Source organism: Arvicola amphibius, chromosome 3 (assembly GCF_903992535.2).
Source record: "Arvicola amphibius chromosome 3, mArvAmp1.2, whole genome shotgun sequence".
In the NCBI taxonomy this organism is placed as follows: Eukaryota; Metazoa; Chordata; class Mammalia; order Rodentia; family Cricetidae; genus Arvicola; species Arvicola amphibius.
Window position 1 is genome coordinate 139,268,312 of NC_052049.1, and position 25,988 is coordinate 139,294,299.

At 40.6% G+C, this 25,988-nt stretch overlaps 1 protein-coding gene across 2 annotated transcripts in view; it reads right to left on the bottom strand.

The window, feature by feature from the left end:
• Positions 1-25,354, bottom strand: part of Mindy2 (MINDY lysine 48 deubiquitinase 2) — a 78,234-nt gene extending 52,880 nt beyond the window's left edge. Inside the window, exons 1-3 of one of the 2 annotated variants that reach the window (XM_038324330.2) lie at positions 24,399-25,354; positions 11,203-11,260; positions 4,404-4,468 (exon numbers count right to left, since the gene is read on the bottom strand). In XM_038324330.2, the coding sequence (XP_038180258.1) occupies positions 4,404-4,468; positions 11,203-11,260; positions 24,399-25,166 (891 nt within the window). In that variant the 5' untranslated portion in view covers positions 25,167-25,354. Of the gene's footprint in view, positions 1-4,403; positions 4,469-11,202; positions 11,261-19,822; positions 20,036-24,398 lie in introns of those variants that run through there. The other variant, XM_042054805.1, reaches the window with a different exon arrangement.
• Positions 25,355-25,988: the final 634 nt, after the last annotated feature.

Below are 25,988 nucleotides of genomic sequence, written 5' to 3' on the forward strand. Positions count from 1 at the left end.
TTAGCACTCATATTAAATAACTTTTTAGTGAAAAACAAAAATGATAAAAATTGACATTACATAAGTCCCATCTAAATTAGTTAACCTCTCATTTAACTGTTCTATTTTCAAACTGTCCTGCATATTATCATACAGAGACCTAAATTTCTCCATATTAATAGTGTTTTCCCATTTTTTTAATGTGGTTAAAAAGTTCTGTCTTTTACCTAATCCCCCCCTTTAAGAAATCCCAATAGTCTTTCCAAATCTGCCAACAATGCCAGTGAACTGTGAGGAGTACACATTTGAGGCGAGCACACAGTTGGTGAACAGCCTGACTGAAGACAGCCATGGCTGCTAGTGTGAAGCTGTGAGCGAGTGGCAGCCCACCAACGGGTTGTAGGGAAAGCCTCCAACTCACAGTTGGGGGAGAGAGAGAGAGAGAAAGAGAGCCAGTTGGCTGTCTTAAAATGCAGAGGACTGTGTGGACAAAGCAGCTGTGGTGGGGCTGGGGGTGTTGGGTGGGGGGCTGTCTGAAGGTAGAACCAGCCAGTCTAGGCCAGGTAAGTCCTGTGGTGCTTGGAGCCCAGCTGCTTCTAGATTTTGGGTGGCAGCTGGAGACTATTTCAGAGAGGCTACAACAGGAAAATCTCAAACTTACTCAGAGGTTTGGGGAAAAAAGAATAGAAAGCCTAGACAGGCAGATGGAGCCCTGTGTGCAGCTCCAGGTGGAGCTCCAGGTAGCTCTGGCCTGTGCCACAGGAAAACACCTTTTTAGTGTATTCTTAACCAAAATGTTGGGCACCAGATATAGCACAAATAATAAAAACCCTGAGACAGATACTGGGGTTCAAGCTGAAGATCAGAAAAGCAAAGTGGCCAGCCACTAGTTCTTACCTCCACCTTAGACCAAACTGGATGATCCTGCTTCCATGAGTCCTCAGACTGAGACTGAGATTCTAAACTCCTGTCTCCTCCACTTTATATTCCTCTCTAGTGCTGGGATTTAAGGCATTCACCACTGCCTGGCCTCTGTGGCTAACCAGTGTGGACACCACTGTCTGGCCTGTATGGCTGACCAGTGTGGTTAGCTTCGCACTCTGATATTCAGGCAAATTTTATTTATTTAAAACACAAATAAAATATCACTATAACTTTCACATACAAACTGTGACACATGCATATGGATGATTATTAATTAATTAATTAAAAATAAATTTAAAAGCTTGTCTGGCTGAAGGTATAGGCTAGTGATAGAGCCCTGACCTAGCTGTGTAAGCCCTCATTTAATGCCCTACAACAACAAAAATTAGTGAAGTAAAAAATGCAAACCTAGTGACTTTGTCTATTTGGCAAGGCTAAGAGTGGCTTTTGGCAGAGGTCTCACATGAATATCGAAGCTCTGTGTTGGTTTTTCCAAATGTAGGTCTGACCATGTCGGCTCATATAAAGTGTCATTAAGAACAGGTGCCTCAATCCCAGAGAACCTAGACAACAATGAGGACCCTAAGAGAGACATACATGGATCTAATCTACATGGAAGTAGAAAAAGACAAGATCTCCTGAGTAAATTGGGAGCATGGGGACAATAGGAGAGGGAAGAAGGGCAGGGGAGAGGTAGGGAGGGGAGCAGAGAAAATGGAGAGCTCAATAAAAAAATATGTATATATATAAATATATATATAAATATATGTATATCAGGTGCCTGATATCTGTGGGTTTTAAACAGGTGCTCAGCCTCAGCATGCTGCTTCCTACACACTATTCTTAGAGGGAATGATCATACAGAATAATTCCACAATACTTTTTTACTTATTTTAAGTACAGGGTAGTCTGAAAAATGTTTATTGTGGTTGGGGGAGAAGTTTGTGGGTGCCACGACATGCATGTGGAAGTCAGAGGACAATCTGAGTGAATCTGTTGTTTCCTTTCCCAAGTGGGCTCCAGGAACTTAATTCCTTTGTGCATTGAATCATCCCGGTGGGATCAGGTATGTTTGCCTTAAGTCCTTATATAGCCTTTGTGTCAAAGTAAAACAGACTCCACTGTTCAGGAGTTCAAGCCACTGTAATGGAAATGCATTCAGACTGCATGGCGGTTTGAAAGGAACAAACACACTGCTGACATTTGCAAACACTTGTCAGGTGGATCCTTAGGACTCGTCAACAGAAGTAAAATGACACTAGGATGACCAACACTATTCTGAATTTGAGTTTTGATGTTATCTAAAGATGCCTCATAGAGTTCAGTAAGAAAGTATATAAACTTTATCATATATATATATATATATACATATATCTCAAACCTTACCATATCATACTTATAAAATATTTACTGTTTTTTCAAAAATTTTATTTATTTATTTATCTATCTATCCATTTATTTATTTATTTATTTATTATGTATACAACACTCAGTGTATATGCCTGCAGGCCAGAAGAGGGCACTAGACATCATTACAGATGGTTGTGAGCCCCCATGTGGTTGCTGGGAACTGAATTCAGGACCTTTAGAAACACAGGTAATGCTCTTAACTGCTGAGCCATCTCTCCAGTCCCAATTTACTGGTTTTATGTGGACTTATGAGACATGTAATTAGAAAGGGGAAAATGAAATCTAAAGGTGAGAGGAAAAGAAAGAAAAAACCTGGCAGTAATGGAATTTATGTTAAATGAGAATAGGAAAGGATATGGGGAAAAGGGGACCAGAAGAGCAGGATAGAAGTAACATAAGAACAAAGCATGCATGAAAATTCTACACTAAAACACACTAGTTTGTATGTTAGCTTAAAAACCAATAAAAATATCATTTATTAATTTTATATACTAGCAGCTGATGTTAAGATTTCATTGAGAAAGGTTTCTAATGCTAAAAACTATAAAAATCACTGCTGTAAACTGCAGGTTCTCCTAGCAATTTTTGGGAGAGTTACTGAGTAGTAAACCTAGGTCCTTCTGAGCTATGCTTCAGTCTTCTCTAATAAAAATGTAAATCAGCATACAAAATTTACTTCAGTTATAGATTGCCCATAATGCAAGATGTTGGTTTTTCAATTGTATTTAGGTTATGATTATATGAACATTCAAATTCAAGAAACTTCGTAAATTAATCCCAGCACTCGGAGGCAGAGGATGATAGATCTTTGTGAATTCAAGGCTAACCTGGTCTACAGTGTGAGCTCCAGGCAAGCCAAGTCTACACAATGAGATCCTATCTCAATCAATCAATCAATCAATCAATCAATGAAAGAAAGAGACAAACTCTGAAAAAACAGAAATGAATTTTGTTTCCTCTTGTGAATTTGCTCCTGACAGTTGTTTTGTTTCCTGAGTGAAGCCCTGTAGCCCTGGTTGGCATGGAAATCTATGCAGATCAGGCTTCACCATGCCCAGCTGATCACGTCTTTTAAAAGTTGTTTGGACAGTGAGAATACATCCCCAGTGATTTTCATTTTCTCCCCAGGTGATTGCTCCTTTCACAAAAAGAAGCTAATTTCTTTTTCCTTCCTTCTACTGACAAACACAAAGAACACTGAAGAAAATGAGGCTTGCTTGTTTACTCCCAGCTTTGGTAATTTTCAATCTACTGTGCCTTCATTACAGAACAGGATCTCTAAAGAACAAACCACAAAATGTGGACGTGTTGAGATTACACAATTGCAAATGGTGTCCGGACATCTCAGTCAGCATTTACTCAACTTTATCCTAAACATAACTTGAGGACTGGTTGAGTGTTTCCCTGGCATGCACAAGGTAATAAATTCAATTCTCAGCACTAGAAAAAATGATAATAACTTAAATGAAACAAAAGATAAATCAATGAAAAATTCACTTGAGAGTCATTTTTTAAAGAAAAATGCCAACTTATCCCGTACAGATTTATAAGATGATATCAATATATCATTAGCACATACATAGAAAACAGGAATTCAAAAATTATGACTTCTGAACCAAATATGGTTCTGAGTTAGGATATACATTACATTTTTAAAAATATTAAAAATATACATTAAAAAGAGGAGGAATAAGCAACAGACTTGAACTTATGTGACTGGCAGAGCCTAAAACATTTACTCTCCAGTCCTGTATAGAAAAAGTTTCAACTGGGCAGGCACGGTGGTGCACACCTTTTAATCCCAACACTCAGGAGGCAGAGGCAGGCAGATCTCTGAGAGTTTGAAGTCATCTTGGTCTACAGAGGGAGTTCCAGGACAGCCAGAGCTTTTATACAGAGAAACGCTGTCTCGAAAAAACAAACAAACAAACAAAAAACAAAAAAGAAAGAAAAAAAGTTTCAAACCACAGACAATAATCAATGTGGTTTTTAAAAAATTATATAAAATATATTTATATATTATATTATATTTTATAAATAATTTTGTGTTATAAATAACATAAATCTTAATATAAAATCATGTTTATTACCTGCTCATAATTTACACGTTGAATTTCTGAAATTTCTTTTGGCTTTGCCTCAAGCATGTAATCACCTGTAAAAGAAATTATAAATTACCTTTTAAAAATATTCTTACTGCTTATAAAGTATTTTACCTGTAAATTTTTAAACAATTAAATTAAAATACTTACATTTTAAATAGGTTGCTTATAAAGTCAATCCCTTAGTTCTACCCAGAGAAATTCAAAGTTAACTATTCATCTCACAGTTTTCAATGTATACATATAAAGCTCATGAACTTTGCCTTTCCTTTCTACCTTTCTTTGTTTTTGTGGTGCTATAAACTGAACCCAGGGCCCTATTCATGCCAAGCAAGCATTCTACCCATTGAACTTTATCTCTAGCCCCTTTTTCACTAAAAAATACTATATATACACACATATATGTATAATATATCATATATTATTTTATGCTATATTATATTAATGGTAATATATATATATGTGTGTTTTTCCTGCATGCATATCTGTGTATGACAAGTATGTGTGGAGCCAAGAAGGTATCGGCATCCCTGAACTGTGGTTACAGAGGGTTGTGACCTGCTATGTGGGTGCTAGGAGTCAGAACCAGGTACTCTGCAAGGGCAAAAAGTGCTCTTAATCACTGAGTCATCTCTCTAGTACCCCTTATTTTAGTCTTTGAGACAAAGTCTCAATAAGTTGCCCAGATTGGCTTGACATTGCTCTATAGCCCAGGTTGGCCTTGATTCTCCTGCCTCAGCCTCTTGAATAACTAGATTTACAGGCCTATGCCATCAGACCTAACTTGAATCTTCTTTTTTATTTTCCATTTTATAACATATATGAGCATCTTTCTATGACCTAAAGAGTGTACCAACTTCAACTGCTATAAATAATTTAAGTACTTCAACAATATCACAAACCACAGATGCTACCAATCTGCCACTGAGGCACCCTAGTCACTGTTATCATTTTTTAATGCACATAACTTTTCAATATATGTGACACCTTGGAAAAACATGGAGCACAATTTTAGTATGTATTTGTCTCTTTCTCTCTGTACACACACACACACACACACACACACACACACACCGTTTTCTTCTAATTTTATTTGTGTATGGGTGTTTTGTCTGCATGTATGTCTATATATCATGTGTGTACCTCAGAGACCAGAAGAGGGTTTCAAATGACCTGGGACTGGAACTACAGACAATTGTGAGACCAGAAGAAGGTGTCAGGTCTGGAGTTACAGGCAGCTGTAAGCCACCTGACATGGATGCTCGGATCTGAACTGAGAGGTGAGCAAGCGCTCTAAAGGGAAAGAGGGTTGGCATTGCAGCTGGGCAATAAAACGCTTTTCAAGCACCTGCAAGGCTCCTGTGAAACAGCTGAGTCAAATGAGTGTGTTTTTTAAAATGGGTTATTTTAAAAGATGAACATGTCAGATTTGTTTTAGAACAAAATATGGCTGGTAACTAACAAGATTATAAAAAAATCCAAATCCAGCCGGGCGGCGGTGGCGCACGCCTTTAATCCCAGCACTCGGGAGGCAGAGGCAGGCGGATCTCTGTGAGTTCGAGGCCAGCCTGGTCTACAAGAGCTAGTTCCAGGACAGGCTCCAAAGCTACAGAGAAACCCTGTCTAGAAAAACCAAAAAAAAAAAAAAAAAAAAAAAAAAAAATCCAAATCCAAAGTTATTTAAAGTGTGGTTAAATATAAAAGACTGTAGGGATGTATATATGATACATATCTCTGTGTATGTTTATTTACTTTTTTTAGTGTAGAGGGTAAGATCTAGTACCTCACACCTGCTAGATAATGGCTGACCACTGAGTTATATTCCAGCCCCTGGAGATTTTTTTTTTTTTTTTTTTTTTTTTTGGTTTTTCGAGACAGGGTTTCTCTGCAGCTTTAGAGCCTGTCCTGGAGCTAGCTCTTATAGACCAGGCTGATCTCGAACTCACAGAGATCCGCCTGCCTCTGCCTCCCGAGTGCTGGGATTAAAGGCGTGCGCCACCACCGCCCGGCCAGCCCCTGGAGATTTTAAGTTGGATGGAGGATGAAATTGATGTTTTTGGAAGAGTATACTGGTATAGGCTAACCTGGAATGTAGAAGAATAATAAGAATTCACAGCCTCTGAAATATTAGTTCACAGAGAAAGAATTTCAAAGAAAGTCCCCAATCAGAATTCGCTACTAAGAAGCTGTTTCACACAACTGAAAACCAGGAAACAAATACCAATCTTTACATTAGGTCGAGGATCGAATCTAGCAAGTAGTTAGTTTATCCCAGACGATCTTGGAAAAGAAGACATAGTTAAATGTAGTCAAAATTAAAATGTTTTAATACTAATCTACTTTTATAGTTTATTTGTATTCAAAGGGTAACTTTTTAAAAGCCCAACAGTGCCATCATCTCATCCCAACTATTTTTCTTTACTATACTATGCTCGTCTCATCATCTTACTGCTGGAGATGGTTGCAGTCACAACATACATTGTAGCTTGTGTAAGATCTCAAAAACAATATTTATTTATCTGGGAGGTGATATATGGAGGTCAGAGGACAATTTTCAGGAGTCATTTCTTTCTTCCACCATGTGGGGCCCAAGACTAAAATTCAGATCCCCAGGCTTAGCAGCAAGTATCTTAATTTGCTGAATCTGTATTTTTCTACCTCATTTTTTGTTGTTGTTGTTTTTGTTTTTGAGACCAGGTCTCCCCACACAGCCTAGGTATGTACTACCTCATTCGGCGAGTTCTTATTCTATTTTATTAGACTTCTTAACACTGCCTAGGCATCTGCATCCTATGTTCCTTTCTCTATGTCAAATACTCGAACAAGCTACAGCTGCCTTTGGCCCCTTTTTTTACCTAGGTGCAGAGATTTCCAAAATGAAACTCATTTGCTTTTCCTCTATCCTTCACTAAGCAAAATTCTCATTTTTGTTGGGATGAGTGTGCACACCTGTAATCCCAGCATTTGCAGGCTGAGGCAGGGGGACTTTGAGTTAGAAGGCAGCTTGGTTTATGTATTAAGATCTTATCTCAAGAGCTGGAGAGATGGCTCAGTGATTAAGAGCATTGGCTGTTCTTCCAGGGGAGCTGGGTTCAATTCCCAACACCCACATGAGAGCACACAAATGCCTGTAACTGTTTCCAGGGGATCTGACATTCACACAGTCATACATGTAGGCAAAACACCAATGCACATAATAAAAATAAATAAAAATAAAATAAAGATCTTATTTCAAAATTGATTAAGTAAGTAAGTAAATAAATAAATAAATAAAAAATTCTTAAATCTGAGTGTGCATGCTTGTTATTCAAGCACTGGGGAGGCAGAGGTGGGGATTCTTGGGGCTTACTGACCAGCCTGGACTACTTCGCAAGCTTCAGACCAGTGAAAGATTCAGTCTCAAAAACAAACAAAAAAGACAGTGTCTGAAAAATAACATCTGAGTTTGTCCTCTGGCATATACTTATGTGTACCTTCACATGCATATATGTACACATACATGAATACACATGAAACCCAACCTTTGGGATACCTCACCTAGATGTTAGAAAAACAACTAATGGTTTGTCTTATAATCCTTCTAATATTGTTTGCACATTAACTCAAGTATTGTAACGTCCCATGGGGGTAAGATGGATCAAGAGGTAAAAGGATTTTGCCTAACAAGCCTGATGACTTAAGTTTGATTCATGGAACCCATCCCTGACCTCCAAATTGGCATTGAAGCTTACACACACACACACACACACACACACAAGTACAATATCTCTAGCTCCTCCAGAGAACTGAAGTAATCTAAAGAAGAGGCAATTAAACTATCTTAGGACATTAAGCCACTTGTTCTGATATGACTGATCCAGAGTAGATGGCTTACATGGACTCTGTGCACTTCACTCCCATTTCTTTTCCCTCTGGATTACATTTTATGCCTTTCTTAGTAGCTAAATCCTTTCACCCATGACCCCAAACCTCTGGCTACCCTGGATGTAGATTTTCCTTTTATCTCATAATAGTGTGTGTGTGTGTGTGTGTGTGTGTGTGTGTGTGTGTGTGTGTGTGTGTGTGTGTGTGTGTGTGTGTGTGTGTACGTACACATGCCATGGGACACATATGGAGCCAGAGGACAGTTTTCAGAAATAGATTCTCTTTTTCCACTGTGGATTCTAGGGGATTGAATTCAGGTCATCAGGCTTATACAGCAAAAGCATATTACCTGCTGAGCAATCTTGCTAGCTCTAGCTACTTCATGTTTTTTTCTTTCTCCCTATTAAAATTCTCTGTAATATGTCCTACTTTTTGTGAGCTTTACTAGCTAAAGAGATATGTTGACATACACACGTATGCTAATTATTTACTTTTTCTAAGTGAAATACTCTTCTGATATGAATGCAGTTGGAGTCACTTGTACAGCCACATTGATGACCACTGATGATACATACTCCCAAACACCTCCATGGGGTACCTGCTCAGTAAATACATTTGCTGATAAAAGAGAAAGGCAAATGAAAGTAATCTGTCATGCTGGTACTGTGCTGATGTCTCTTGCTAGGATATGGATGGCCAAGGCAAGAGGATCACTGAGTCCAGGAGTTCAGGAGCATGGCCAAAGCACCTGATATCTTTGAGACCTGATGGAGAAAACAAACCTAAGAACCCATGAGGTGGAAGAAAGAGCTGGAGAGAGCCAGTGGAAGACTGGTTCCAGCCCTCACTGGGTTTAACAGAGTTAAAATTGTTGTGGGTTGTTTAGATAGAAAAGATTTTCATCTTTATCTTGGAATAACTAGTGGTAAAACAGCCAACTGCACTGTATTTACAACAGCATTGGTGAGGTTGGATAGATCCCCCACCCTGTCCAACTTCCTGTGATAAAATGTTACATTTGTAACCTGTTGTACTCTGGATGTGAAGCATTTTTGCACAGCATTGTGATACTGGATGTTTTGTCCAGGTTTTACTGTAATGCTTCCTCCCATCATCCAGAGTTGACTGCAGAAGCCATAATAGCTGCAACGACTTGCCTTTCTCTGGTAGACTGCTTTTCAGTTTTGTATGAGCATATCAAGATGTCACTTCTTCCTTTAAGGTTGGTTGATTGATTTGTCTATCTATCTATCTATCTATCTATCTATCTATCTATCTATCTATCTATCTATCTATCTACTTATTTATAAGCAAGACAGGGTATCTCTGTGTAGCCCCCAGACTGTCCTGGAACTCACTCTGTAGACCAGGCTGGCCTCAAACTCAGATATTTGCCTGTCTCTGCCTCCTGAGTGCTGGGATTAAAGGTGTGCCCCACCACACGCTAAGATTTATTTTTAATTATTTATGTGTGTGTGTGTGTGTCTATGTCGAGGTTGTGCATTGAGTATAGGTGTCTTCAGAGGCCAGAGGTATTGGATCCCCTGAGCTGGAGTTACAGACAATTGTGAGGTACAGGTGCTGGGAACTGAACTCTAGGTCCTCTGCAACTGCAACAACATGTCATTAACCACTATGCCATCTCCCCAGTCCTTCACCTTATTTTTTGATCTTTTATATTAAGATCTCTTATATTAAGATCTCTTACTGAATCTGGAGCTCACCAATTGGCTAAATTGGTTGAACAAGAAGCATCAAAACTTCTCTTGTTTCTACCTTCCATGTGGTACAGGCACATGCTGCTGGACTCAGCTTTTCCATGAGTACTGGTGACCCACAGTCAGTCCTCATGCATGTGCAGTAAGCATTTTACCAACTAAGCCATCTTCACAGTCCTTGACTAACATTATTTTTAAATAAAAAATTTAATCACTAAAAGTACTAGAGAGGTATGGATAAAGTATCTTATTTGGTAATAATATAAATATGTAAGTTGTTTGCCAAATTGCAAAAGGCATAGTACAATGTATAATCATCTTCTTTCTAGACAAGTTCAATTTAATATAAGTACCCTACAAGCTGAATTACCAGTCTCTTTTTAAAAAGTTTATTTTTATTACATGTGTATTTGTCTACATGTATGTATGTGCACAATGTACATGCCTGGTGCCTATGGAAGCCAGAAGCCAAAGTAGGTTTCTGAAAACTGGAGTTACCATAAACTATGGGTACTGGAAACTAAATAGAAGTCCTCGGCAAGAGCAGCCAGTGCTCTTAACTGCTTAGCTATCTCTCCAGCCCCTACTAGTCTGTTCTGAGATAAAAAGCCTGGGAAAGAATGAAATTCAACACATTGCCTCCTCAACAAGAAAGATATTTCAGATGAAATACACTATAAACTGACACAGGGCCACAAATTATACTTCGGGTAGCAGTATCTCATATCACCTCCTCAGTTTTTTTTTGTTTTGGTGTGTGTGTGTGGCTTGTTATGTTTGCTTTTTCTGCTCTATTGATTAAATCCAGGACCTCACACATGCTAGCCAAGTGGTCCACCACTGAGCTACATCTCCAACCCAACTCCTTCAACTTTAATCCAAGTCGACACAATTTTAAAAAGGTATTTTGCTCATGCCAAAGTTTCTGTATCATTTATCATTCTGAAATTTACTGGGATTAATTAATTACTGTGTTTTTCTCTGGATTTTTTCCCAGTCTTCTTATTTATAGTTTAAGATTCTAATAATGGTCAGAAAAATGTTATAACAGTCAAGAATAGTAACATACTGGTAAAATTTTTAATTAGTAGATTCAGAACTGCAATTTTAAAATAGGTTGTATAATAGCACCAGTAAAATAACAGCCTTGAAAACTTTATTTAATTTTGTAAAGGATACAAAATCACCTAGTCTTCGGCACTGACCTAAATATTCCATCAGCTGCTCCGCAGTTATGATTTCCATCATTGGTGGAAGTTTCACCTGAAAAAACAAAGCATTATTTCTATAAAGATGTTTTTTGATGACTGAATTGTTTCCTTTAATCAAAGCAAGTACACATGTGCATGCAGATAGACACAAACACCTACTATATAAATACATTAACATGCTTATATAATAAAGTCATCCAGGCATGTGGTTCATGTGTATACTCCCAGTACTCAGTAGAAGGATGACCATGAGTTTTAAATAAGTTTGACTTAAAAAGTGTGACTTTTTTTCAAAAAATGCAAATAAGGGTGAACAAAATAGTTCAGCAGGCAAAAGTGCTTGATAAGTGAGCTTGATGACCTGAGTTTGATCCCGGGAACTCGGGATGAGAGGATAGAATGGACTCATAGTTGTGCTCTGACTTTTACCCATACTGTGATACATATGCACACCAAGACACACGATTCCTTACTCACATCTCATACGCACACATACACTCTGAAGGGTATGTTAAAATAACAGAAAGTGATGATAAATGCCCCCAGAAAAAGGTTGCATAATGCTTTATTAACTTTAAATTTTCTAAATGCTAATGAGAAAGGAACAGCTGTGGAGAGACACTGGATAGTAGAAAAAAACTACAAAATTAAATCAGCCAGTATTCTACAAAGTAGTACTAACCTCAGAATGGAAACCAGAACATGTGCTACGTTGGGGAAGAGGTTCTGCTTTTGTTTCCACAGGAGAAGAAAAGCTATGGATACCATCAAAACTGATCAATTTGATTTGAACAAGAGACACCTCTTAATTAGAAGGGATGATAGTTCATGAAACAGCATGGTCATTTAATCTAAACTAACCTATGAAACTAACAAGTGCTTTTCATTTGATCAGAAATAGCTTGCCAAAAGAAAACTGCCCCAAAATTAGGGTTGGGGGAAGTGTTTTGTTTTTGTATTATCAGGAGAATAAAGAGAATAAAGAGTTAAAAAAAATAAAAATCCAGCTAAGGAATCCAAAGACCACTAGACAAATGAGACATGTGAAGAAAAAAGACAAATCACCCAGAAAAAAAAAAGTCTCAAGAAAAAGAGTAAATTGGCCTACTGGTATATCAATTTCCAACAGGAATACATTACATCAGTCTTCCCAAATGTTTGCTTCTACTTATTCTCTACAGACATATATGGTCTCACAGACACAAAAATGGTCTTTTTGTAGTCCTAGTCCAGTTAAAGATTTATGTTTGCTTTGGAGTGAGAGTGTGGCTCTCTTCTTCTCTAAATCCTAGCATGCTTATTAATGTAAAATCCAAAATCTCTATCTCATGTCAGAAGAGCACCTGATATGGGACAGGAGAAAAACAAATACTTAAGGACTATTTTATTGCCACTAATCTCATAATATTTTATCTTATATTAACTCTTTAACAGCTTTTCTTAAGGTATAAATTTTATAAGATTAATACACACATATCTTAAACTTTTTGTCATGATATTAATGGTCATATAGAGTACTAACTAATGAAAAAGATTTCTTCTACCTTCCTGTACATGATTTTGGATTTGAGTCTTAATCAATTTTCTGCACTAAATCATGAGAATGCCTAATAGTGACCTTTGAAGTCTCCAAAAGCAGGATGGGGTCCCACATTGATGATTCCTCCAGGATTATGAAAACACCTCTAAGCTGAAATACACCAACTAAAGATGGGCTTTGGACTACAAACTGCTCAGAACAATTTTGAGATGGCTAGCTGAAATGATCCAGTGTCACAGATTACTCTAGCCAAGACTTGAGACAAACCCTGCACGTTCCCAGTACACAGAGATTGGAAAACAAACGATAAATCTACTTCTCCCAGGACTTGACAATTAACCCAAATTTTTCTTTTCAGAATCCCCTAAAGATGCCATCACCCCCAGACAGCAGGAAGTAAATTTAAGAATACAATGCCCACATTCCTAAGAGGTGGAATGGGTGGGTTTTGGTTGTTCAATGGGTTATGGATATTTGTCATTTTTAAGGGGGCAGTTACAAGTTCTTATTGGTTATTTTGCTTATTATATATAGTTTTTCTTATGTTAGTTATATCACTATATTTCCCTTTCTTGTCTAAAATAAAAAGGCTATAACTAACATTATTAACATTAATTGTGTTTTAATAAAGCTTGTCTGAAGATCAGAGTGCAAAGCTAGCCACACTAGTCAGCCATATAGGCCAGGCAGTGGTGGCGCACACCTTTAATCCCAGCAGCCACATGAGTTAGCCGGGAAGTGGTGGTGCATGCCTTTAATACCAATAATTGAGAGGAATATAAAGTGGGATGAGACAGGAATTCCCTCTCTTTTAGTCTGAAGATTTCATAGAGGTAATAGCTCTCTAGTGGTTACATGCTTTGCTACTCTGATCTTACAGCTTGTATTCCAATATCTGTATCTGGGTTTTTTATTAGTCGTTGTATATACATACATGCAGACAAACACACACACAATTTTTTGAAAATTTTAAAAATATTCAGAATGGAAATTCCAAATAATTATCATATCGATGATAGGAGAAGACCGTAATTAAAAATATATTAGTCACTATGTTCTGTTCAACCAAGGAAAGTGTTTAAATTATCAATTTTTCCAATAGCTCCTTTATTAAATTGTTTTTTTTTTCTTTTTTTTTTTTTTTTTGGTTTTTCAAGACAGGGTTTCTCTGCAGCTTTTTTAGAGCCTGGCCTGGAACTAGCTCTTGTAGACCAGGCTGGCCTCGAACTCAGAGATCCGCCTGCCTCTGCCTCCCGAGTGCTGGGATTAAAGGCGTGCGCCACCACCGCCCCGCTAAATTGTTAAAGAAGGCATTCTAAGTTTATGCTATCAAGTGTGTTGATGACATATTGAAATGTTTTTGATCAATGATAAATTTTCAAAATGATTGCTGAAAAACATGGCAGTGTTAGCCTCTCTGAGAACACATATGACAGCTGATGCTTAGGGTCCAGTTATCTTTTGGATTTATCACTCTGTGAAAACCAAGATACACTACACAAGCTTGCTCATCATATTATTTTTTTTTTTTTTTTTTTTTTTTTTTGGTTTTTTGAGACAGGGTTTCCCTGTAGTTTCTAGAGCCTGTCCTGGAACTATATTATTCTTAATGAGTTTTATTCTCTGTAACAACGTATTCTAAAGAATAATTTTGGCTGCAGGCAGCATTCTAGTTACTGTCTAGTCCAATGTCTTATTGTAGTGTACTCAATAAACCATTCTTCCAAAAAAGGTAATTTTTTAAGCAAAAGATTCACTTTGTTTACTTTATGTATATATCTAAATGGGTATGTGTCATGTGTGTACACATACTCAGAGGCCAGAAAAGAGTGCTAGATCCCATGGAGCTGGGGTTAGAGGCAGTTGTAAGTCCCAACAAGGGTGTGGAAAACCAAACTGAGGTCCTCTGTAAATGTTGTATGTGTTCTGAGCTACTGAGCCAGCTTTGCAGCCCACTTCCTACATAATTTTAACACTGAAGCTCACTTGTAAATCATAGCTTGCTATGATTTTCTAACAAAAAGTTGGGTTTCTTAATCACATTATTTATGTATTCTTTGGCCACATTTCAATATATTCTACATTTTTTGTATTGCAGTGGCAAAGTTTAATTTCTCTAACAGAGACTCCTAAAACACAAAGCCTAAAATGATTATTAACTAGTTTTTAAAATTTTTATTATTTTATGTTATATGTATGGGTGTTTTGCCTGCATGTATGTCTGTGCACCATTCATATGGTTGGTGCCCATTAGAAGCTAAGAGCAGGACAAAAGAGAGCATCAAATCCACTGGAGCTGGAGTTACAGATGGTGGTTGTGAGCTGCCAAAAGGGTGCTGGGAATTGGACCAGGTCCTCTGCGAGAGCAGCCAGTGCTCTTAACCCCTGAGCTATAATCTCTCCAGCCCCACTAAGTAGTTCTTTATAGGACAATTTATTAACTTTTGCTTTAGACTATTCTAGTTATCATTATACAGTATTTATCAAGGTATTTCGGTATCATATTTGGAGTGCTGATATCTAGTTAATTTTTTGTATTCTAAAGATGGAACTCTCAATTTCACAGCAATCTGAAAGGGACATTCATACATATTAATGTTTTCTAAAATTATTATTATTATTATTTTTGGGGAAGGTCCTCACTAGATAGTCTTACCTTGCCTGGAGTCCACTATATAGAACAGGCTGGCCTCAGACTCACAAAGATCTACTTGCCTCTGCTTCCTGCATGCTGAGATTAAAGATGTATGCCACCATCAGTCTGTTTCTACATCTTTTCACATTTATTTATATTGTGTTTGTACCTGTGTGGTGTGCCCATGTGCCTGGGGATACTTGTGAAGGTCATATGATAACTTGCCTGAGTCTATTCTCGCCTTTCACCGTTTGGGTCCTAGGAATCAAACTCAGACTGTCAGGCTTGGTGGCAAGCACCTTTACGTGTTGAATCTTGTTGCCAACTTAAATGATGCTTTTTTTTTTGTTTAAAGAATTATGTGTTCTCTTATTTAAGACAGATTCAATGTGACAAATTCACCAGAAGATTTCATGAACAAATAATTTATCCTTTCTCAAGGGGCCTGCAAGATAGTCCAGCAGGTAAAGGCACTTTCCAAGCCCAATGACCTGACAATTAGAGTTCCATTCTCTGAACCCTTATAATGGAGGAAGAAGCAGGTTGTCCTCTGACCTCTACACATGGACTGTGGTGTACCCTCCCAATACATAAATAAATGTAAAAACAAGAAAAGAAGAAACCCTTTTTAATTTCGGCAATGTTGTAAAATTAAGAAGCCAAAGAGACCGGGGCTGTAGCTTAGTGGTGGATCTGCGTTCACCATGGACAAGGTCCAAGGTTCAGCCACCAGGACCAGAGGATAAACAAGATGGAGACACTGAAGAGTATATGAATTTGACATATACATTCTGTAATCCTAGGGGTCTATGTAATTTCAGATCATGGTCTTGAGCTTTCCAAGAGGAGACTGCCTACTGTGCCCTGTCCTAAGCACATAAAATGGGAATGACCACCTCTATACTGATATTAGAAGTAGCCTCAAGAGAGGTCAAAGGTAAAAACAATAAAATCTTGTGTTTAAAATATTAGTGAAATTTTAAACAGGAATGTAAAATTTTCTAAAAGCGATAGGCTAAGATTTTAAGGGGATGGGGAAATAGTAAATGCAGAGGACTCGTCATATGAAGGAATAAGGAGCAGTTTATATAGATGATACTAATAAGAACTCCCAAAAAAAGATACAGTAATCCTCCTGGATATTGGAAGTAGACACGATCGCCAGGCAAAATTGGGAACTTGAGGGTTGGGCAAGACTGAGCCAAGGGAAGATGGGGAGAGAAAAGTGTGAAGGGGAGAACGGGGGGAGCTCGGAGGAATGGGGTGCTTGGGATATAGGAAGGGTGGATATGGGAGCAGGGAAGCATATATCTTAATTTAAGGAGCTACCTGAGGGCTGTCAAGAGACTTGACCCTAGAGGGATTCCCAGGTTTCCAGGGAGACACCCCCAGTTAGTTCCTTGGGCAGCTGAGGAGAGGGAGCCTGAAAAGGCCAGTTCCTATAGCCATACCGATGAATTTCTTGCATATCACCATAGAACCTCCACCTGACGATAGATGAAGAAAATGACAGAGCCCCACATTGGAGCACCGGACTGAGCTCCCAAGGTCCTGATGAGGAGCAGAAGGAGAGAGAACATGAGAAAGAAAGTCAGGACCGTGAGGGAACCTCCAGCTGGCGACAGATGGGGAAGGTGACTGAGCCCCACATTGGAGCACTGGACTAAGCTCCCAAGGTCCTGATGAGGAGCAGAAGGAGCGAGAACATGAGGGAGAAAGTCAGGAACGAGAGGGGTGCGTTCACTCATGGAGACGGTGGGACAGAACTAATGGGAGATCACCAACTCCAGTTGGAATGGGACTGATGGATCATGCGACCAAACCCGCCTCTCTGAATGTGGCCAACAGCGGGGGCTGACTGAGAAGCAAAGGACAATGGCTCTGGGCTCTGATTCTTCTGCATGGACGGGCTCTGTGGGAGCCTTCTCAGCTTGGTCGATCACCTTCCTGGACCTGGGGGGAGTTGGGAGGACCTTGGTCTTAGCATAGAGGGGGGAACCCTGATGGCTCCTTGGCCTTGAGAGGGAGGGAGGGGAGGTATGGGTGGAGGGGAGGGGAGGGAAGGGGGAGAAGGAGGGGAGGGAAGGGGGAGGAGGAGGGGAGGGGGGGGGGGGGGAGGAGGGAAGGAGAGGGAAATTTTTAAATATTAAAAAAATAAACCATGAGGAAAAAAAAAATAAAAGCCTTTAGCCCCCAAACTCAGGAGGCAGAAGCAGAAAGACCACTGGGAGTTTGAAGTACACTGACTCACATAGAGAATTTCAGATTGCAAGAGCTATATAGTTAGACGTTGTCTCAAGAATAAAAAAAGTTAGGCCGGGCGGTGGTGGCACACGCCTTTAATCCCAGCACTCTGGAGGCAGAGGCAGGCGGATCTCTGAGTTCGAGGCCAGCCTGGTCTACAAGAGCTAGTTCCAGGACAGGCTCTAGAAACTACAGGGAAACCCTGTTTCGAAAAAACAAAACAAAACAAAAAAAGAATAAAAAGTTTTTGATCAGTTATAATAGGTAACTGTTAAATTCTTAATACAATGTCAATAAGTTTTGAAGAGACATACAGTTAAGTTCTAACACCTTTTCTAATGTGTGCATGTGTGTCCATGTCTGTCCCCACATGAACAGAGGACAGAGGAGAGCATTGGATGGCCTCCCCTCTGTCGCTTTTCTCTTTATTCTTCTGAGGATGGTCACTCCCTGAACCTGGAGTTTATACATTTTTTTTAGATAAGCTTGTATCAGTCATCCCCAGTGATTTTCTTGACCCTGTCCTTCCTCAGAGCAGGGATTACAGATGTTTCTAAGAGCACACCTGTCTTGTTGGAGGACACAGCACCTCCTGGTGGCTCTGCTGCCTCAGCTTCTCAAGTGTTGGGATGTCCAGCTCCAACAGTTTTTTAATAGTAGAGACACAATTAAGCTTGTCCAGTCTAGTTATTAAATTACTAGACTGTCATTCGACTTTCTTGTCACTTTAGTTGGTGACTGTGAAACAAGTGGCAAGATATAATTAATTCAAAGAATAAATTAAGTCTTTGAAATGTTTACCCAAAGTAAGTGGATGACTTGTAATATGACTTGGGACTCACAGCAAAGTAAGTTCCTTTTTCGTTATAACAGCATGAACTTCAAAAGAAAAAGAGAGGAAAGAATGAATAACATATGTTCAGTCAGTAAAACGTCTGTCAGAATCAGATGTGTCTAACCTGGCACATTATGACACTGTCATCCATAAAGTTCATACACACACACAAAAATTTCAGAATGTTTAAAGTAAGTTAATGATTATACTTTAGGGCACATTCATACTATTCTGAGGTGCAAGCAGCCAAGCACCTGAAGGTGGAATGTAGAGATCAGTGATAGGTACTTGCTTAGCGTACTAAATTTAGTTCCCAAAAAGAAGTTGCACCCATATTAAATATTCTACAAAACCTGATTACCTGATAGAAATTTAGTAATTGTGGAAAGACTGGAACATTGTAGGTCCAGAATCTAATTATAATTTACCCTGGACTATCTTTAGTCCTCTTCATAGCTCACTTCTGTGCCTGGCCTATCATCTTTGGAATGTATTAATGTAGCAGACCACTAGCTTCCGCTAACCTAAAATCAAAGAGTCAGTCAGTAGATGGCATCTGAGACCCACAGCTGAGGTTCTTCCAACCTCCCTCACGCCCTCACTTTGCTATAACTCACCTATTTGATGTTTCCACCGATGTATTTGAAATATTCTTCGCTCTGTTACTCTAACAATTTCATAAAACTGTCACCATATCAGTACATGGGATTTGGGGTAAAAAGTCTGTGTTCCCAGGACAGGGCCACTCACTTTTGGCTCCAGAATAACTAGTTGCTCAACACTTTATTGTTTGTTTTGTTTGATCCGATATTTTCAGACAGGCTCTCTCAACATAGTACAAGCTGGTATCAAACTTACCATAAGGTAAGATTTTTTTTAAAATGTCATCAGATCCCAAACACAATAAAGACAAAACATTCAAAACAAGCAGTACATAGTGACCCAGATCTGCAATCTCTCTCAGGTGGACGACACATAAGGATCAGAGCCAATTTTAGTTACATAGTGAATTTGAGACCTGTCACATACTAAATTAAAGAAAAAGCAACTTAATCAATTAAAAGTGGAAAATAAGAGACTGGAAGGACAGTACAGTGGCTCCAGATCCCTGGCTGTCCCTTCAGAGTGCCCAAGTTCGATTTCCAGCACACACATGGGAGTTTACAATTGCCTATTAACTCTAGTTCCAGTAGATCTAATGCCTTCTGGCCTCCTCTGGCCTTCAAAGGCACTGGAATACACACGGTACATAGACATACATACAGAAAAAAAAATCATACAGGATAAAATAAAAGTAATTTAAAAATAAAAGTAGAGAATAAGTGGCTGAAGAGGTGGTTCAAAGGTTAAGAGCACTTACCAGGGTTCCATTCCTAGCACTCACATCTAGGCTCACAACCATATGTAACTCCAGTTCCAAGGACTCTGATCTGGCCCCCACCAGCACCAGGCATACATGTGGTACACATGCATGCATGCATGGAAAACAGCCGATCACCCTCAAAAGGATACATGGGAGTTTCTTATTTTTTAAAAAAGTGGAAAATAACGGGGGAACAGTATCAAAGTGGACTTTAAACCAGGTATGTTGCCTCACACCTGTAATTCTAAAACTCAAATACAGTGACTAAATAGCAACACCCTGTTTCAAAACAAACCAAAGTAGAAACAAAAAGTTACTCTATATAAGGCCTAGCTTGTTGGTACCACATGTATTCAAAGATCAAACATCCTTTACCTGGACCTCCATAGGCCTGACTGGAAAAGGAAAAGGAAGGCTTTTTCATTGGAGGAATACTATCAGAACCAGGCATCCACCCATGCAGGATCACGCTGTTCGCATCTACTTTGCTCACAAATCCAGAGACACATAATACTTCTAATTCTTGAGTGAAGCTGGGAAAGGAAGCCCCAGAACTGTTCCTCAAATCTTTTATGTAGATAAGGTCGTACCACTGTGTAAAGTTTTAAATTTCTCCTTACCATATCTATATTTAAAACAGAGTAGGCAGGGGCTAAGATAAAATCTTTGGCTCACCATCTGTTTTTCCTTTTTTATAAGTGATAAACACACTTGGAAAACCTCAAAAGAGTTTTGTGCTTACTTTAGGAAAAGATAGCATGAAAAAATTAGTGTGACTGCAGTTCTTCTACAGGATTGGTAGGATGGGGCAGAATAAGTCAAAAAGTAGTGTGGAGGATTTATGAAAAACACATGGGAGAAGAGATGAGATGTCATCGAAAAGTAGGGAGACCCATAGCAAACAGTCACTACTAGAAAGATGCTCAAAGACATGGAACTTCACTTCAAGGTGATAAAATAAGAAATGGCCATCTGAAGTTAAAGTTTCTTTTCTTCCTTCTTTCCTCTTTCTCTCTTCCTTCCTTTCTTTCATTGTTGAGATAGTTTCTCTGTGTAGCCTTGGCTGTTCTTGAACTCACCCTGTAGACCAGGCTGGCCTCAAACTCAGATATTTGCCGGCCTCTGCCTCCCAAGTGCTGGGATTAGAGGTGTGTGCCACTATCACCTGGTGAAGTTTTTTTGTTATTGATTTTTTTTTCTCCATTTGTCATTATGTTGCTCTGCTTTATTCTTGCTTATTTGTAAGTGCTCTTTATAAACTAAGAAACTAGATGGCTCAGTGGTTAAGAGCACTGACTGTTCTTCCAGAGAACCCAGATTCAATACCACTTATATGGTGCCTCAGAACTGTCAGAATTCCAGTTCCAGGAGATCTGGTGCTCCTTTATGGATTCCTGGGCTCCAGACATGCATGTAGTGTACAGATACACGTGCAGGCAAAGCATCCATATATACTAAAGAAATTAGCCCTGGAGTCAGGTGAAGACAATCAAAGCACACTACAAACACGTTTGAAAATGTGATAACGAGGGCTGCAGACGTAGCTCAGCTGACAGGTGCCTGCCTAGCATACATGAAGCCCTGGTTAACCTCAGAACCACATAAACTGGGAGTGGTGGCACATGCTTGTAATTCCAGTACTTGGGAGGTTGAGGAAGGAGAACTGGAAGTTCAAAAATCATTCTCAGGCTACATGGCAAGCTGGAGCCCAATCTGTGATATTTAAGACTCCATCTCAAAAACAAATAAAAAAATCAAATATTATAATGAAATCCATTATTTTATATATAATTAGTATCATGTGAAAAGATGAATATGATCAAAGTATGTTTTATATATATATATGTATAAAAATGTCACAGTGAAACCCATTTGTTTGTAAAAAGAAACTTGAAAATAAAGAAACTTGAAGCTGGGAAAATGGCTCAGTGGAAAAAGTGCAAGTGAGTTTGGCTCCCCAGCACCCATGTAGATACTGCAGTGTCAAACTTCTGTACTCAGCACTAAAAGGTGGTGAAGTAGAACAGGCAAACCCAGGGCTCACTGGCCAGTCAGTATAACTGAAAGAACAAGTTCAACTGAGAGACTCTGTCTCAAAAAACCAAAACAAGAAATATTGAGAGTCATACAGAAAAACACCCGACCTTCAAACCTACAAACACACACACACACACACACACACACACACACACACACACACACACACGTTCTTAGACATTATAACCGGACAAATATTTCTATGTGTTGTGTATAGTGAATGCCCTTTTGTTCTTCTTTTTAACCTCAATTATTATCCATCCATCAAAGAATCTAGAAATCTCTGCTGACATCCAAAAGGTAAATAACATTTTTGTATTATTAGGAAAACAGTTTTGACCTCTAGAAACTGTGGCTAACCTTGAGAATACTACTTGACATCGTTTCTCTCACCCGTCTCCCTATCAATCATTAATGATGACTGATTTTTGTTGGCATAAATAGCCTACAGGCAGAGAAAGGGCTGAGAACCAACGATTTTCAAAAGAATCTTCAAATTCATTAGTATGCATTCTCATTCACAGACTAACCAAACCCATCAAATTTACTTTTTGCTTATGATCCTTTCTTTCCCCTTCTCTACTGCATTTCAGCAAAACTTGGAGGGGATCAATACAAACTATCTCTGATTTTTCTTCAAATGTACCCTTTTGTCCAGAGCTCTTATCTCATTCACTCTTCTGACCTGAATCAGTGTGTCTCATCTCTGAAGCCTTCCCCTGAGATCCTGTTCCCAGTTACCCACACCCCTCCTTTTTTTTGGTACTTCCTTAACACATTAGAGGGCTGCATCCACCTCCTCAGCATATTCTAAGCTACTTGAAGGCTGATGTGCTTTGTGCTGTCTTTGCTCTTACAGTGTCTTCTACAAAAGCAGAACATAAACGCGGTTCCACATTTGAGTCTGTCTTTCAGAGTCAATTCAAGGTTCATATATCCAGAAAGTAATCCAGACCATGGCAACTGCTCTTTCCACTCTGAATGTGGGTGGCAGTCCATGGGCTGCGGGTTTGGACTAAATAAAAAGGAGAAATCCAACTGAACAGGCATCTCTCTCTGCTTCTTGACTAGCATGAGACCAGCTACTTCAGTCCAGTGGCCATGTCCTCCTTGACTTAATGGACTGTACTCTCAAACTGTGAACAAAAATAACCCATACCTTCAGCTGCGTTTGTTCTTATAGTACGGCAATGAGAAAAGTAGCTATGCCAGAAAACTGGTGGTCAGGACTGGAGCCTTTGCTACGATCAACCTGACCATGAAGCTCCTAGACCTTTTGAACTGGTTCATAGAAAGAATGTGGAAGTTTGGAACTCTGGGATAGAAAAGCCCTAGAACACTGTAAGTAGAAGTTAATCAAAATAATCTTCAAATTCATTAGTATGCGTACTCATTCACAGACTAACCCAGATGATTGGAACCCAGATGACTCACTCCATCAAGTGCCCCAGATACCCAACATGAAACTGTAACATTTGGTGTTTGGGATTCCTCTCACTATCCATCTCACTTCTTCATAACTGGCTAGTAAAATTCAAGCTATTCTTCTAGGGAACACTTTAACTGCAAATGGAATTATCAATTTGAAAATAAGTGTGGAAATGTATCCGCTCAGCACCTAGAAACTGCAAGCTTAAATATGACACTTTATTCTGAGGCCTCAATACACCTGTCGTTCCCCTTTAATGCTCCAGTAACTTAGATTTATCATTTCTTATTTTAGTTGTTAAAAGTTTTAGCTTCCTTAACACATTCTAATGTATAGTTACTGGTCAGTCCCTTGAAGTAGAGCCAAAGAAACAAGTCAAGTAAAAAAAAAACATACAAAGGCAGAAAATACAGTCTTTGAAAATAAGTAATTTATGGTAAGTGGGGTCAGATCAAAGCTTTCCTTAAGTTGAATTTATATAAAAGGGCTGGCTGCATCTTCCCTATCTCTATTCCTTCATGTTTTACACCCAAGGGTGGCAGGCCAAGCATTCTTTAGAAAACGGTATATATTACCATTATAACTTGCTCCATGATATCACATTGATAGTAACTCTGAAGATCACTTTTTCCAATTTCGATTGCTTTCATATGTGATAACGTCAGTAAGGAGGAGTAATATGCAGGCGAATAGAGTAAAAATATTCAGATAGTGTAGGTGTAGGGTCTAGATTCTACCTGTTTACAAGTACATCATCAGTTACAATCTTTAACTGAATGTTGAACTTTTAAAACAAAAGGGACCTGAAGCTAGAGGCAATTCTTTCTGAATAATCATTCCATAAAGAAATCCTGGAATTAATTTCATGTAAGAAGGGGCTGTCAGAAGTGGTGGTGCATGCCCGTAAACCTAGCAGCACTCCGGAGGCTGAAGCATGAAGATCATGAGTTCGAGGACGGCTTAAGCTACACAGAGAAACCTTGTCTCAAAAAAGGAGGTCTGATGAATGAAGAAACAAGGAAGCCATCAGCTGACAAACAGCCGTTTCCTCACCCCATTTTTGCCCCTCCCCACAAGCTGTAGGAAGTAGAAAGCTGCAGATTGTACCTTCCAGGCCAGAAGCAAAACATTGAGGATGGCCAGCAAAGGGCAGGGTCCGTTCTCGTTCTGGGTGATGATGGGCGTGTTCTCCTCTTTCCACTGGATCCATTTGATGTGATACACTGACTGTCCGGGAAAGCGTTCTTTGGAGGCCGCTAGCACCTGAGCCGGGTCCTCCTCCTCCTCTTTGCACAGAGGTGCAGCCCTGGGCGGCCCCGCCGCGCCCTCCTCCACATCTTCGGGGACCCTGGTCTCCGCTCCCTCCTCACTATTGAACTCAGAGCTACTGGGAAAAGAATGCAGGTTGGAGAAAGACTCCAGGGAGTCCAGGCTGGGCGAGTCCCCAGGGGGACTAGGCTCGCTGCAGCTGCTGCTCAGGGCGCCGGCGCTGCTGGGCTCCTCGGCCGCCTGCTCCACCCCGCAGGTGCCCGCGTCGCCCACTGATCCCGACCCTCGGCCCGCCGCGGCCTCGGCCAGCTCCGGGGAGGCGGTCACCTTGTGCTGCCCTCTCGGAGGAGCCTCCGAGGCGGCGGGGCTCGGCGGCAAAATGTCCTTCAAGTCCGAGCCCGCGCCGCATCCGAGCTGTGACGGGGACGTCGGGTCCCCGGGGCTGCTCCGCGCGGCCGCCGCCCCCTGCCCGCCGCTCTCCACTGCGCGTCCTGCGAGACCATCCTCAGCCTCGCGCCCGCCGTGCCGTCGCCCTTCCGGCGGCGACTCTCGTCCCGCCGCCACCCCGGGATCCAGAGGCTGCGGGCTGTCAGGGCCGCTCTCCATGCCCGGCCGCCCGCCCCTGGTCCTATAGACAGCGCGGCCGGCTCTTCTCAGTCAGCGCCTCCGACGCCATGACAGCCGCTCAGTGGCAGCTCCAGCGCCCTAGCGCGGCCTCGGTCAGGCACGTCACCGGAGAGGGCGGCGGGAGCGCGCGCGATCGCGCGCCCGCCTGTCCGCCCGAGCGGAGCGTGCCTTCGCGTGACTGCGCTCGGTGAGGCGCGGGGACCCACACCGAGAGCGCTTCTCCCCCGAGGCCACGCCCCTCCCGCGCGTTCCAGCCAAGGAAAGCAGAGCGAGGCTAGGGGCGTGGTGGGGGCGTGGCTGGGGCGTGACCAAAGGCGCGGCTCGGGCAGCCGCAAGGCCAGTAGGAAAATAGCCTCTGTGTGGGGCCGGAAGTTGAACTTCGGGGCACGCCCGCTGCGGGCGGTTACTTTGAAGGCAGTCGCCAAGGCTGGAGCGAGTGTGGTCCGGCTTTGGGCTTGTGCCTGGTGAACCCCGACAGTGGCAGTAGCGCTGGAAGGGAGCCATTCTCTGAAGGGCTCAGGAGACCCGTTTCTTTAGCTTTTAATATCGAAAATTGGAAGCATTTCTTAGGAAATGCAGATTTTTAAAGGCGGAGATCTGTGGGAGGCTTTTGGAAGACTGCGCTGCACGGGGGCAGCTCTCCCTGGGTTTTGGCTGAGAATCGCCGTGCTCTCCACTAGCTACTGGTTTGCCTTGCCGAGGCTTCAGTGCGGTTGTGGATACTGGCCTACGCCCCAGGAGAGATGGTAAATTTGGGCCAATAATAAAAAATTAGTTTGCGTTTGAAGTAAGCCAAGTCTT